Below are 15334 nucleotides of genomic sequence, written 5' to 3'. Positions count from 1 at the left end.
ATACCAAGACTTATTTTCGCAAAAAAGACTCATAACAAAATACTTTCACCAAACTTATTGTTTAAAATAATTAATGAACGCTCTAGACAATTTTTCATTGTGCTTTTTTATTATACCTGAGTAAATTTTCTTTCGCAATTTAAGTAAAACCGGAGAAATTGAGAAAAAACAATAAATAATCTACTAACTTTCGGTATAACACAGTTTGGGTGATAGACTTTTATTATTTGTTCTCATCATTTTATATAAATAATTTATATGAAGATAATTGATTAATTTTTTTATGATTATTAAAAGTAAAACTCTAAAAAAATCTGGAATAATACAATAAGTATCAATCGAAACTTAAAGTTCAAAATATAGTTAATGTCAGATCAAAAACAAGACTCGATTGATTCAGATTGGAATTATTTTTGCAATACTAAGACTCAATTCTGCAACACCTTAACTAAATTCTACAAGACTAAAACTAATAGTGCAAGACCAATTCCAAAATATAATCGTCAAGACAACTATGGTCTTGATCTCGCTCATCACTAATGACATGAGACGTTTCATAAATTTGAAAATGCGTTTGTAGACCTAAGTCAAATCACGACTTTCATTAAAGTCTCTGTCATGGCGATAACACTTCCGTAAATATTTTCGAATTCAAGTAAAGTAAGCCAGAAATCTTCTTTATGCTCTAGTTTCTGATAAAAAAGTTTTAATAAGATAAGACTTCAAAAATCAAAATTTTGTGGTTTAGTGATCTTTAGAGTTCACTCTCCAAAAAGACACATTTGATCAAGACTTAAATTCGCTGACTACTCCCTTATATTATCCTGTAAAAGTGTAAAAGAGATAACAAATTTTTTATCAAAGCAAACAAATCTTTATTTTATTCAACAAAAATTTGAACAAAAAATCAATAAAAGCATAGAGCAAACTTGTTGTGTATACCAAGAGACCAACGTTGAACGTTGAAGGTTGAACGTACAGCAAGCAAGATATGTATAAACTAACATACAGTCAAAATAGAATTTGAGTAAAAGCATTTCAAATAATACTAAAATATAATATTCATTCCATTTTATATTTATTCTAAAACTAAAATCGTTAAAAACATTTCAGCTTTTTCAAATGAACAAAAAACAGCATAAACATTATTTACAATTACATGAAACAGAGTGAAACAAACGCACACACAACATTTGTAAACTCTCAGTTCAGTCTCTGAAAGTTAAAATAAATGGTTTTTAGTTAAGTATTCACATAGAGAGAATTTAAAGCCTATTTTATACCCATTTTGGGTAGGTGGGTAGATAGATGTATTTGTTGTTTTGTTTTCCATCCATTCCATTTACTTTACGTCTCTTTTGCTTACATCTCCTTCCTCTCATTTTTAGTTCATTTGTTGTTTATTTTATATATTTTTAAAATAAATTATATTTTTAGAGAAAAAAATTACCTGTCGGATGATTCGGAACTATCATAACGATCAGCACATCGTTTTTTTCGGCAATCATCATGCGGATCAGTCGAAGATGAGCATGAAGAATCGGCGCACGTTAATGGAGGAGACGGCATAACAACGCCCCCGTCTGTTGTTATTATAGTTGTAGGTCCTGCACTAGCACTGATTACATTTACGACAGGCGACGATGCATTTAATAATGTAGTGGTGGTATTATCATTTTGTTGAACACAACCACCATTGTTACTCGTAAATTTCGAACACAATTGGCCACTGTCACTATCAATATAAAATGACTTATCACTACAAATAATAGACTCACTAATATTATTACTACTCTTATCATTATTTTTATTACACATCTTCTTCTGATCACTTATCATAACATGTGTTACACAATTGTTTTTTGTTTCACCAACATTTCCTACAATATTATTACTTAACATTATTTTTCTTTTATTATTTTCTTGTATTTTCATATAAGTCCCATCTTCCGTACACAAACCGTCTGCCATCTTGGCTGCTACGCACTACTGGCAAACCAAGAGCGGTACACTGAGCACGCCGGTGCACCTCACAATGTATTCCCCGCATATAAGCTTAGTCTAAACTTTAACTCCCCGCGCATACTAACATTATGATCTATTTTTACTATACCTTGTATGTTATCACATTAAATATTTTATCAAAATATGTTTGAATTTAATTTTAATCAAAACATAATTTTTTTTGTTTTCTTTATGATATTTCTAGGTCAAATATTATTAAAATATCGTTTTAATCATGAATGAATTTTTTTTAATTTCTATAGTTTAGGTCCAGGCGTAGTATTTAGTAGTCAAGGTCGTATCTAATAACTTTGAAATTAAAACAACAAATGTTATATTTGTATTACTTATTTGTTGTTTTAATTTGAATATGGAAATCCACAAAGTAAATCTCAACACAATGAATAATAACTTTGAATTTGATAAAAAATAAAAATAATTTAGTAGTCAAGGTCGTTTCTAATGACCTTGAATTTGATAAAAAAAAATTAAAAATTGAATTTATTAAAAAACAAAACTGAATCATTTTTTCCAACACTCAAAAGTTCGAAGTAACTCAAACCTTAAAAATTGCAATTCCAAGATGTTACGGACCTAAGACCCAATTGACCTATGTTGCTCATTTACGAACCCAAACTCACTTTTTACGTCCTGAGCTCTCTATAAAAATTTTAGCTTGATATCTGTTATCGTTTGAGAGTTATCGTTTCCACGGACAGGCAAACGGTCAAACGGAAATGGACTTAGACGATTAGATGATTTTGTGAACAACTATTGTTTTCTTATTCATGTCAATCCCTGAAATGTGATGAATGTCATTAAATACACAGTGAATCCAGCTCGAAATTCGATATTTGGAGCGTGAATATGTGAACATACCCCTGTGCCTTTTACAAATTGAATCCTGTTTGTAATTACTAGTGTCAATTTGTTTAAAAATTTGTTAAAAGCAATCTTAAAAATACTTTATTAATCAATGTTGTATTGACCATAGAAAAAACACATCATACGTGTACTTGGCTGCTTGATGATGCTCTCTCGCTTTATACTGGCACTACAGTGACGTCAAATTTACAGGGGAAGAGAACCCTCTATGAGCATAGAGTCACACCCCGCGCAATGGCAATGTCCTATGTCTGATTAGAACTGTTATTACCACTGTTAGCAGAGTGCATATGAAAGACAGAGAACGTCTAATTCCAATGTGACATCACATTGCCCCACCACTTATATAAACTTACATCACAAGCATAATAAAAGTATGTATGTATATAATGCATAAGTTGTGCCTTCTTAAACCAACATTGAACATACAGTAAATATAGAACTGCTGTAAAAATATTTTCATTTTGAGACACGGAAGATTATTTTAAATAATATAATTTTCGAACAATGTATTTTCTTGAAATTTGAAGGTTCCTATCTAGAATATATAGTCTACGTCGAGTGTAAAACCCCGCTTAAAGTCATAATACTAACACTGGCTTAGTTGTATCTAGTAAAATACAAGGTCTTTGCATAATAAATTTCAATGCAAATAGATCAGAATTCCATCGTACAAAATTTAGGTATCATTTTGTATAACTTATTCTAGATTGATCGAAAACCTAAATTGTTTTTTAATTAAGTTTAAGAATCAATGGAAGATACCGTTGATAAACATTTAAACTATTGTTCTATCTCGGTTTATGAGATGGGTTCTACGGACCCTAGACCCAATTGACCTACGTTGCTCATTTACGAACTCAAACTCACTTCTTACGTCCTGAGCACGCTATAAAAAATTTCAGATTGATATTGTTTTTGTTTTTTGAGTTATCGCGGTCACAGACGGACAGCCGGATAGATAGACCGAAACCGAAGCTCGACAACCGAAAATGAACTACTTATATGATTTTATAAACCTCAATTTTGTTCGTATCATCAATATGTCTAAGCATTACAAACTTGGGACTAAAATTAGTAAACCTTGATACATATTTCACATATACAGATTATAAAAACAATTAAATACGAATTTTGGTTTTAAAATCCTTTAGAGAATTTATACATTAAAATTACTACTATATTTTCAGAAAATATAGAATATTTCGAAAAAATACAACTTCGAAATCTTTAATGTTTTCTGACATCTATGCCAGAAACAAAATTATCTTAAAATCAAGTAGTTTAGACTTTATATTACATATTGGATAACGTGAACAACCCCGTATATTACGTTTTTTTTAAATATGACCATTTAATTTTAGTACCTGGATGACCGACCTTTACTCGGTATTTTTTGAGTTAAAAAGACACAAATTTTATCACTAATTTAAGAATTATTTTAAATGTCTCCACACAATTACCAACTTGAACGGCCCGGTAATGTACTTTATTTCGTCGCCAATAGATGTCAGGAAGGGTCCTATTTTGCAGCTAGATCGGTTTTTCGCCCCAAAAATCCACTGCATACCAATTTTCATGAAAATCGTACTAGCCTTTTCCAAGATTGTTGATATATATTCAAGAATTGCTCGTTTAAATATATAAGATTAAAATTACACTTTCTATCAGAATAAATTTTGATCCAAATGTCAATGATGATAAAAGAAAATATGAAAATGTATGCAAAGTCTCATTTAAATAAATTTTCAATACATAATTTCATAAGATAGTAAATATGTCATTATTTTCAGAAGCCAAATTCACCCATTGATCGAATATTTTATTCAAGAAGTATTAAAAGAGATACCACATTTATAGTCTGCTAAATCGTACCTTTATTTAAATCGTTACACTTCTAGGTTTTCCATGAAGTAGTACATTTTTAGTACACTGGCCACAGTGACCACCGTCGGCCATCAATACTCCGAATTTTCTATTAACGCGGCGACACGCATTTCTAGCCTGTGTCCACAAACTAGAAACGTCTCCACAGTCCCTTGCTAATTGAACCGCAACTCGCAAGTGAGTCAGATAATTACCAATCATATCCTCTGTTGAATCATTACAAATACGACACCTCACCTCGCGCTTCAAACACGACCACACCGTTTCCTTGAGAATGATGTCGACAAAAAGCAGCCAAAAAAAAATGATTTTAGCGTATCGGTATTGGTTTTATTCGACTCGCAATTCAAAATAACAAATAAACCGATACCACACAACTTCAGATTTCAAAGAGGCTAAGTTTTAGCCAACGGTTCGATATTAGCACCCTCCAAAAACTTATTTCCACTCCAGCAATCGATAGAAACTCATCGAATTCTTAAACTGCATTATGAATAGGAACATATAACCAAAATTGCGTGAACGAAATAATTTATGTTTTTTTCGTTATTTTATACAAATTTTCCCTTCAGTTTACTCCGATTTCCCCCTTTGATTTGCGCCTAGTTAATCTCTCAGATGATTTAAGAATATTTATAACGTGTTAGGGATGAAATATCTAGACAACAGTCTTTTTCGGCGATTACTAATCACGTTTTATACATTAACATTACTTATCTAACTAAAAAAAATATGAAATAATAATGTTTAAAAAACCTATTGATAATAAAATAGCTAAACTTTTTTGTAGAGCAAATGAAAGTTAATGACACGTAATTATGGTTATTAGTTTTAGCTGTCACATTTTCTCGAATATTACTGTACAATAACAAAAGTTTTCTTTTTATTACATTACAGAAAACAGAATATATTTATTATTTGCATTGTTATTTTTTATACACTCTTTTGGAAGAGGCTCTGTTGCCGGCACTGAAGATGATTTGCTACGAAAAACGAATCCTTATACATTTTAAAAGTCATTTTCGCATTGTAGACATATCAAAGTATACAAATATAAAATTTCCGATTTCATTTTTCGAGGTGAAAACAATAACTTTCTATCAGGGGAGATAAGTTTATTGGTTCATTTTCAAAATGAATTAACCAATGCTTCAAAGCTTCTCAAAAGTTCCAAAATTTTCTAAACATTCTATTTATGTTCGTTAATCTTTATCACCCACGAGTACATTTTGTTTCTCAGTTACTGAGCCTATTCTAAAATATTCTGATCGGTATTGGGGCTTCTTAAGAAGATTCAAGTTTGTAATAAGTTAAATTGAAGCACTCTTTTATGATCAAATTATAAATTTAACATGTAAATATATGGCACATTCCCTGGAATTCCTATCGCTTCCACCACTTCGTCAAGATAAGAAATACGCCGCCCACATATAGCTGCTATCATTCGCTTATATTCCACAGTCTACTATAATCATAAGTCAAGAGGTATAGTCAATAGTAGTAAAGAAATGTCGATCCTGTTTAGCGTTGGCATCGGCAAGAGAGTTACTCTTATTTTTAAATTTTTTAAGAAAATAAAATAGTATTATTTCACCGTGCCTATCTCTGAAATTTTATTTGTGTTTCGTCTGTTTCTCGCTACTAAATTTTTTATCGGTGGAAAAAATTTTTTTGACTGACTGCATTTAGAATTCGGAGGTTCTGGGCCAAAATTTGGTGTAAGCTCCAAACAATTTTTTCGTATATAGAGGAGTATACTCACTTATTGAAGTGTTATTAAAATGAAAAATTTAATGATTTTCTACGAATTTGATAAAATTTTCGGAAATAAACAGGAAAGGAAATACACCCTCATTTGCGATTTTTAGGACAGTAGTCTTAAACCATCAGGTAGGATTCCAAATTTATGTTCTTAGACTATATGCATATCTCTCTAAAAATCACTAAAAAATCTTCACTTAAATTTTTCCTAAATACATTAGACTACAAGTTTCTTAACATGCTTTTATTAGCTTAATATGCATCTATGTATCTACGTAATAGGATCTTCGGACACTTATCAAGGATCGATGAAAATACAATATTTTAAAAATTTTGGCCGATTATCCTAATCAGAATCTTCAAGATTATCGATTAATTATAAAATCTTTGATGGTGGAAGTGCAGATAACATTCTAAATATTAATAATCTTTGTTTAAGAAACTAAAAAACAGAAAGTAGAAATTACTTTCTACTTTTTAGATCAGCTAGTTATAAAAGCGTGTTTTTTTTAGTTTTCTTTAAACTATGATTTACTTTATATCTATACCCACCTATTTCATCGCTCATTCCATACCTACCTTCTTCACCGAACATACAAAAACTCACTGACTTTTCTCTCTTTTAAATTAATGCTGTTTATTGAGAGGTCAAAATAGAATCTGTAGGCGCCACAGCCCAGTGTGGACCTCTTCCACCATTCGCCTCCAAGCCATGTGACCTTGACTTTTGTTCCTCAGTCGAATACTCGCACATTACCCTCAGGTTACCCAACACTTGGCCCATCTGTCTGACGAGAGACCAAAATAACAAAACGAAAATAATTTTTAAAATATATTTTTTATTTATTACACTTTAATAATGTATATATAATATATTATTTATTTATTATAAACAGTAAAAAACTATATTTGAAACATACATATAAATATATATTTTGCATTTTCATTTTATACTTTTTTTCAAGCTTATTTGTATATAATCAGATAAAGCACCTTTAGCTATTTTTTTTTTTCATGATAAAATGACTGTTAAATCTAATTGCACTTATTGTATATAAAATAAATTTCAAACTATAAAATAGAAACATTTACATAAAATAATTAACCAAATTTTTTATTATTCTATTTTTCTTTTATAGCGTTTTCTTTTGATTACCTTTAAGGTAGCATGGAAATATCCAAGTCATACCACTCTAAATTGGCAATAATTTAAAAAAAAAATCTTTTAATATATAATTTTTCTCATAATATGTGTTTATTTATTATTCATAATATAAGTTAAAAACTAAGAGCTATTTTTAAGAAATTAATTTGACTAGAACTAAGCAATAACAACAACTTTCGCAGAATTTTTAAGTTGATATTAGTGTATTACTGGTACATGCAATCTAAGATGTCAAATGTTTGATACCGAGATACTTCAAATTATTTTGAGCAAACAAACACACGTGTAGAATTTTAATTATTTTCGATAACAAAAATATATACAAGTCAACGACATTTAAAATGTATTTTTTTTATTAGTAAATATGTCTCAAATAAGAAAGATGGACGATTTATAAAACAATTTCAATAGAAATTGGATTACGAGAATTTGAATTCAGCGCTTATTTTTCTCTTAACGTAAGGAACTATGTTCTTTTGAATAAATTTAAAAAAAAGTAGTTAACTGTGATCCTAAATACTGCCATACTACCTTAAAAAAAATTTAATTTCCTCTGTTCCAGCATTCTGCCATGTGTTCTCAGCTCAGATTTCATGTTATTTGTCAAACGTATTCGTTTAGTACAGCGGGACAAAGTTGCCGCTTTCCGCCTCCATCAGGCAGAAAAATATTATACACACTACAGGAGCAAGTGAAGTATGTCATAGATATCATGTTTGTGACAATGAACATGAAATCTGAGATATTTTTTACTTTTGCTCCCTAGATGTGTAATATTCTATTTCTGACTTTAGCATTGTTTGAGTTTTAAGGAGCCTTCTTTTCTTGAGTTTTTAGAGCCTTTTTTTTCTTAATAATAGGCATATACTTATCATAAATAACACAGTAATGATCGAGAAAAATAGATAAATCGAATAAATAATTTTATGAAAGAGCAGATTTTTTACAATTATATTTATAAATAATAATTATTCAAAACAAAACGCTATGCATTACTAAAAAAAATAATGTACTAATCATATTTACTGTAAAGCTCGAAATAGAAATGAATTTACGAATTTACCAGGCACTATTTTTTTACAATAAATATATATTTACATATATACAGGGCGTTCTATAATTGTCTGTAGAACCCTGCACTTCCTGAATAAGCCTGAATAAGACGAAGGAAGAAGAACATGGTATAGAGCACTCTGTATAATTTTAGAATAATTTGCATTTTAAGATGCAGAGCATTTGTCTAAAGCAATTTGTATTAATATGATATTTTTATTTTTTGTATATTTTATATTTATTTATAAAAAGCAACTAATGTTTTCTTTTTAATTGTACTTAAAATTTATATGAAATTAATTTAATACAACTTAATTTACTTAATATTTCTTATTTTTAAAAACTCAAAATCGATACAAAACTTCTTAAAATTACAGGTATTTATTTAATAGGGAAGGTGTCGATTCTTCAATACTACTTTAATTCAAAAGATTCTTTTTTTCGATTCACCTTGCCTATTTAAAGAAATTAAAAGAATATACATAAAGGAGTATTTGTACAAAATAATGAGTTTAAAATAATATATTGGCAGTCTTCTGCTTTGTATCAAGAAATAAAAATATGATAAGGTTTCTATAAGGTGCAGTTTACAAATACTGTCAAAATCAATAAATTTTCAACCATACATTTTCTCTACCTTTTTGTAACTAATATTAGCGACTGTAGTTTTATCAAAAGTTTTTTACTAAGTATATTTACTAATCATTAAAAAAAACCCTGTGGCAAACGCTTTAAGTCACTGGAATTTTTAAAACAAAATTAAAAAATGTCTGAAAGAGTTGCACACTTTACCGAAAAACGCCTACAAGAGGCAAATCAAAAACTTTCATATACTCATTTTAAAATAAAATTCAAAATCGTCTGAAAAAACTGGACGCTTCACCGAAAAACGTCTACAAAAGACAAACTAAAAATGACGAATACAATTTTTTGTTTTATTCAAAAATTAATCCTGAACGGGATTCTTTTTAAATTACAGGTAATAAATGCTTTAATTAAAAGAGAAATTTTGTGATTTTCATTATTGATTATTGACTTTATGAGTAAGCAATAATGCCGAATACGCCAAGTTCCTTTGAATGAATGATTTATGTAATCATCCGATTTGATTGCCAATGGTTTCGTAAATTTTATTTAATTTTCAACCGTTTTTTAAAAGCACAACGATCAGTCATTTACAGTAATTTAGTTTAAACAGTTCGCCTCAATTCTTTGATCGATGATGCCTTTCACACTCTCTAGTTATCATATCATCGGTATGAATAATAGGTACATAAATTCGAAAATAAATTCCGATTTGAAAGTAATCGTATATATACAATAAATACTGCCACAAATCGATTTAATTCTCGGTAACAATTTGATGTAAGTATTAGAGCCATCTAATAAAAAATAATTCACATAGTCCAAGTGTGAAAAATAATTTTTTTTTTTAAATTTACGTAAACATGGTTTTGCAATTAAAATATAATGTAAAATAAAAAATAATTTTTGAATTTTTTGAAAAGCTTATTAATTTGCGATAATCATTTGGAGATCACAGTCTCTAATAAATTCAAAAATTGTTTTTTATTTTACATTTAATATGAATTTTCGTTTTGACCCAATCAATCCAAAATAAAATATAAGTAAAAAAATTATGTATTTTGAAAAGAAAATCAAGGAAAAATTTAATTCATTTAATTAGTTGTTTTCAAACATACAAAATACATATGTTGAAAACTACTAATAAATAGTTAATTTTTTCAAATGCCTTGGAATTAAAAAATAAATGTAATTATTATTTTAAATATCTTAATAAATTTACCTAATTGCTTAATTCTTACCTAAAATAAAGTTTATTCATTATACTTGTGTGAAGTAAAGTAAGGGCGGGTTTCGATATACACTGCGACCACTGTTCAGTGCTCTTACTGGAGAGAATTATTCGTTCCGTTTTAGAATACCAGTTCACTGCCTCAATGACATCATGAAATACTGCCATTTTGGAACAGAAAATTTTTTAATAAAAATTATTTTCATTTGAAAACGGTGTCAAAAAACGGAGTGACAGTATACTGGGCTGCGTTCCTTTTTAACCAGTAACCAGTTTAGCTGGCAATAAAGGAACGACTTCACAATATAATCAAAAAATGTCATACCTTACAGTGGCCACAGTGTATGCCGGAACATAGCCGAAGTGTTGCATGTATATTAATCTTAGGACGTCATTTTAACAGAATCCATTGAGTAATTAATTTTTTTGTTTATTTATGAAATAAATAACACTAAAACATTATGTAACTCTCTTTAAATATAATCTGGCAACACAATGCGAACACTTATAGTTCTTCTTTATATCGCTAGATAGAGTATTTCTTAGCATTAAAATTTTATTTATTTTCATTTTAAAAACATATCATCACTGTTTAATGGGTCTTACATACAATGTTGCCAAACTTATATTGGTTTTTTAATATATTATAATCTGATTATTAAATATACAACCAACACTATAAAAAATTAAAAGAAATAAAAAAAAAAAACATAAAAAAATTAAAAACTTTCACATGCGTAAGAGGAATACGTATTTGATAAATTTAAGAATTCTGTAAATACTAAATTGCATATCGTTAAGTACCTACTGTATCAGCATTTTGTTCATATCAAATATAAAAGTAATATTTAATAGTCATATCTTATATATAAATATTATATAATTATATCACAGTCAAAATTTGTTGATATGATACTTAATATTTGCTTTATATTCAAGTATGTAATCATATATCTTCTTTTAATATTATTTATAAAGTTAATTTTTTTGAATTTCTATAGTAAAAGTTAAGTTTAAAGGAATGTTTTGTAATTTTGATTTGTTCTTGATTAAATATTTGGGCTAAACAAAATGAATTGATTAACAAATGTTCAAAATAAAATAAAAATTTAAATAGGTACGTATTTTTGAAGATCTATTGATTGAAACTTTTTCCCAAAAAATCTAACAGTTATATAAGAAATATTATTAGTCTAGGAACTTTAAGTTTCATATAAGAAATCAATAACTTATCTTCTATTGAAGAAATTTATTTTTATTCTAAGATACCACTTCTACTGACCTGAGTAAAATGTTACCAAGTTTTTTGTTTATTTCAATGCAAAAGTAAAAAAAATCTTATTTACTATGAACGTAAACCTGTTATAATCACACAAACCTTTTCTTAACTTTCCCTGATAAAAAGGTTTTGCAACATACAGGGTCGAAACTACTACAATAGGGCAACCGGAGCAGTGCCACAGCACTTCTGATACCAGTAACTGTCCCTGTCACTACTGTGAAAGCTGATCAGACTTTCTTTAAATTAAAGTTGATCAAAAACCAAACCGCTAAACCAAAAACTAAAATTTAATCGATCAATCGCTGTATTCATTAAATTTAAATATGCCTGATCCCTTTTTATTTATGAAACTAAAATTGCCACACCGTGATACCCGTGTTATGAGTTAAATCGAGTAAAACAAAAATGCGCCGCAGCAACTGTGTTAAACTTAATCACACTCTTGTGTGTTTTGGCATACGACACGAAATATCACATGAAATATTATTTTTGAAAATTAATATTTGAGAAATATTGTGGGACTTTAGTATTTGATTTGACTTTTAATATTGCAATTTAGTATTAATATATGGAAGTGTTTCCGTGACCGATACCGGAAACAAATATTTTCAAGTATGACCGGCAATTAATAAAATTGGTGCTGTCGTTTACACTTGAAAATATGCATAACTTAAAAACGAATTCTGCGTATAATAAACTTTGTTTTTTAAGAAATTTGTATCACTTGTCTTTCTATAATTAATGATTAAATAATAATTAATGAAATAACACATAATACGTATATACTAATTCGTACTATGAAAATGCGAAATTATGATAAATTTTTACAATACATTAATCTTATTACGAATTAAAAATACAATTTGTTTTTATACTTTGATGAGTTTGAAGAGAGAACATTATTTATTGTGGTGCTGGGGGGAATGGTGCATCTTCCTCATAGATTATAACCATTTTACTATAAGATCTTCGTTTTCTAGATGCCTTCTGAAACAAAACGAAAAGCCGTTAATGGTTTAAGCCTAATAACAATTTGATCGCTCGAAAATCTATGATTTTACAAAAATTTTCTCAAATGTCCATCGATCTACCTAACAGCTGTCGAAAACAATCTTTATTTAATCTTTCAGATATAAAATGGAATTTATTTTACACAAAATATAAACATAAAATGTATTTTAATTCTGATCGTGAACATGATTTAACGAAACTTTGTCCGCATTGAGCGCTACGATCGACTCAGTCGATCGACCATACGGTGTGATCTCTATGAATACTACCTTAAAATAATATGTAATAAATAGTTTAAACTAGTTTTAACTTACTTTTTTTCCAGAGGAAGTTTCTTCTCCACTACTACTGCTTGATGTAAGGCCATCTTCTAATGTAAGTTTTGATGATAAACCTTCTAATTCTAAATCTAAATATAGTTGACTTAATTGATCATTCACCAACATTGGCTATAAATAATAAAAACAATTTATTAGTTAATTTAACAATTTTAATTCATATTGTATGTTCAGAAGCATCCAAACTTATTTCATAAATAAAAGTGTATGAAATTTATCAAAACGCTCATAGGAACTAATATTTGGAAATTGTTCCATCCCAAACTTCAAAAATTGTTTAAGTTTGAAAAAGCAATCTTTTTTGTCTTAATTATACTCTCGCAATTAAATTTTAATTTGCAATTATTATTTTTTGCAAATATTACAAAATTATATATTGGAAATAAAAATATTTGAATGCTTTAAACATAAAAGCTACCTTTATTTATTAAAACAATTGAAGATATCAGAACTGAGGGCGGCCTTTAAGGCGTTTCGATACCAAAATTCTGAACTTTTGTTTGTCAATTAATGAGTATTTAATACGTCTTCTATATAAATTTCAAGTCGATTCTCTGTACTGTTTACGAGAAATTAATCTTTAAAAACACCCCTTTTTTACATGGTGATATCTGTTGAAGTGGTAATAAATGATGGTTTTTTAGTCAATAAGTGCTTTTAAAAATGTTAACATTTTGCATAAAAAACTTTTATCAATATTCCTCAAATTTTAAGCTTTATAATTATATCAAAATTAAGAACTTTCTCAGTCATATTATTTAATAATTTAAATAAAACTGTGCATAAAAATTCAAAACCGATATGTACTCAGTCAAAAATAAACGCAAAGCTTAGAAGTTTTTGACCATTTAACATTGATATCGGTTTTATATAATCTAAATTATTATTTTGAGCTTGATTTAATATGGTTATTGTCGTTTGATTTATTAAACGATTGAACAGTAAAATTTAGAGTAATCACTTCTTCAATTGTTTTAATTAAAAATTATACTTTAATTTAAAAATAAAATTTTACCTGATTGATTTCTTTTAGACTTAATAAATCTGCTTGAAGAATATCTGACATATTCTTAAACGATAGTTGATACTGGTACACTAATTCAGGTGTTACTGTTACTGCTTCCAGCCATGGAGGAATTGTTTTACGTTTAATACCTTGTGATTTCCTATTTTTACACTGTAAAATAAATTATGGTATCTATAAATTTTCGGAATCGAAAAAAATCCTAATAATTATTGTCGTTATTTAAAAAGTTCATTTATATGTTGCACAAAATTGATGTTTATAAACTGAAAGATGTCTTGAACTAATTATAAGTTGTACGGGGAAAATATGTTCCAGTTGAATATCGTAAATACTGCAAGTAAATAAATATAAAATATAGGTATCAGTATTTTCACTATTTCTGTATAACAAAAGATTTTCAAACTCGAGTAATTTTTTGAAATGATTATTCTGTTGTTATTCTGTTTTTAGTTCATCTAGGTTAAAGAATGGTGAGAACTACGCGAAAATTTTTTTAATGAGCTGAAATTTGAAGTACTTGCATAAGAGGAGATTATGATTTAGATTATTATTTTATTCATCAATAAAATCTTTGATCAAGACAATATGAAACAGAAATGTCAACATTGTCCATAGACTTAAGAGAGATAGGCACGCAACTGATTTTTGACCACACTGCTTCAATCACATAGTTTAAATGATACCTACCACTTAAACAAGATTTTTATTTTTATAGGCAAAATGTTTACTCTCAACGAAGTTTGGAAAATATTTACCTCTTCACTTTTGCTCGTACTATTTCCTTTGTTATCACTATTTGTATTTTCATCATTGGATACTGATGCTTCTGTTTTAAGGAACGATGAATAAAACGATGAATAACTACTTTCACCATCGCATTCCAAACTACCACCACTTTGATTTCCTTTTGCATCCACTCTTTCTCGTTCATCCAGCTGAAATGATAAAACATTGAACAATGCTTTAAATTAACTAATTAATATTTATTTAAATCACTGAGTGGCTTAAGCGAGAGAGAAAGCATAAAGAAAATTAAAATTATATAAATGGAAAATTTTGACAAATAGTTGAAACATTGTTTCTCCAGTATAATTTATTTTTTATA

The 15334-nt window shown here is 28.3% G+C and overlaps 2 protein-coding genes across 2 annotated transcripts in view; both read right to left on the bottom strand.

The window, feature by feature from the left end:
- The window catches only part of LOC123293692 (probable serine/threonine-protein kinase nek3), a 191040-nt gene extending 189056 nt beyond the window's left edge, over positions 1-1984 (bottom strand). Inside the window, exon 1 of the mRNA XM_044874581.1 lies at positions 1451-1984. Coding sequence (XP_044730516.1) covers positions 1451-1971 — 521 coding nt within the window. The 5' untranslated portion in view covers positions 1972-1984. The remainder of the gene's footprint in view (positions 1-1450) is intronic.
- Positions 1985-11687: 9703 nt separating this feature from the next.
- LOC123291939 (period circadian protein) overlaps positions 11688-15334 on the bottom strand; it is a 35162-nt gene continuing 31515 nt past the window's right edge. The window contains exons 15-18 of the mRNA XM_044872406.1: positions 14985-15164; positions 14218-14379; positions 13179-13313; positions 11688-12840 (exon numbers count right to left, since the gene is read on the bottom strand). Of these exons, the coding sequence (XP_044728341.1) occupies positions 12757-12840; positions 13179-13313; positions 14218-14379; positions 14985-15164 (561 nt within the window). The 3' untranslated portion in view covers positions 11688-12756. The remainder of the gene's footprint in view (positions 12841-13178; positions 13314-14217; positions 14380-14984; positions 15165-15334) is intronic.

The sequence above is a fragment of the Chrysoperla carnea genome, chromosome 2, assembly GCF_905475395.1.
Source record: "Chrysoperla carnea chromosome 2, inChrCarn1.1, whole genome shotgun sequence".
Lineage (NCBI taxonomy): Eukaryota > Metazoa > Arthropoda > Insecta > Neuroptera > Chrysopidae > Chrysoperla > Chrysoperla carnea.
The sequence above is the reverse complement of the archived record's forward strand: the minus strand, read 5'-3'. Positions and strand labels throughout refer to the sequence as shown.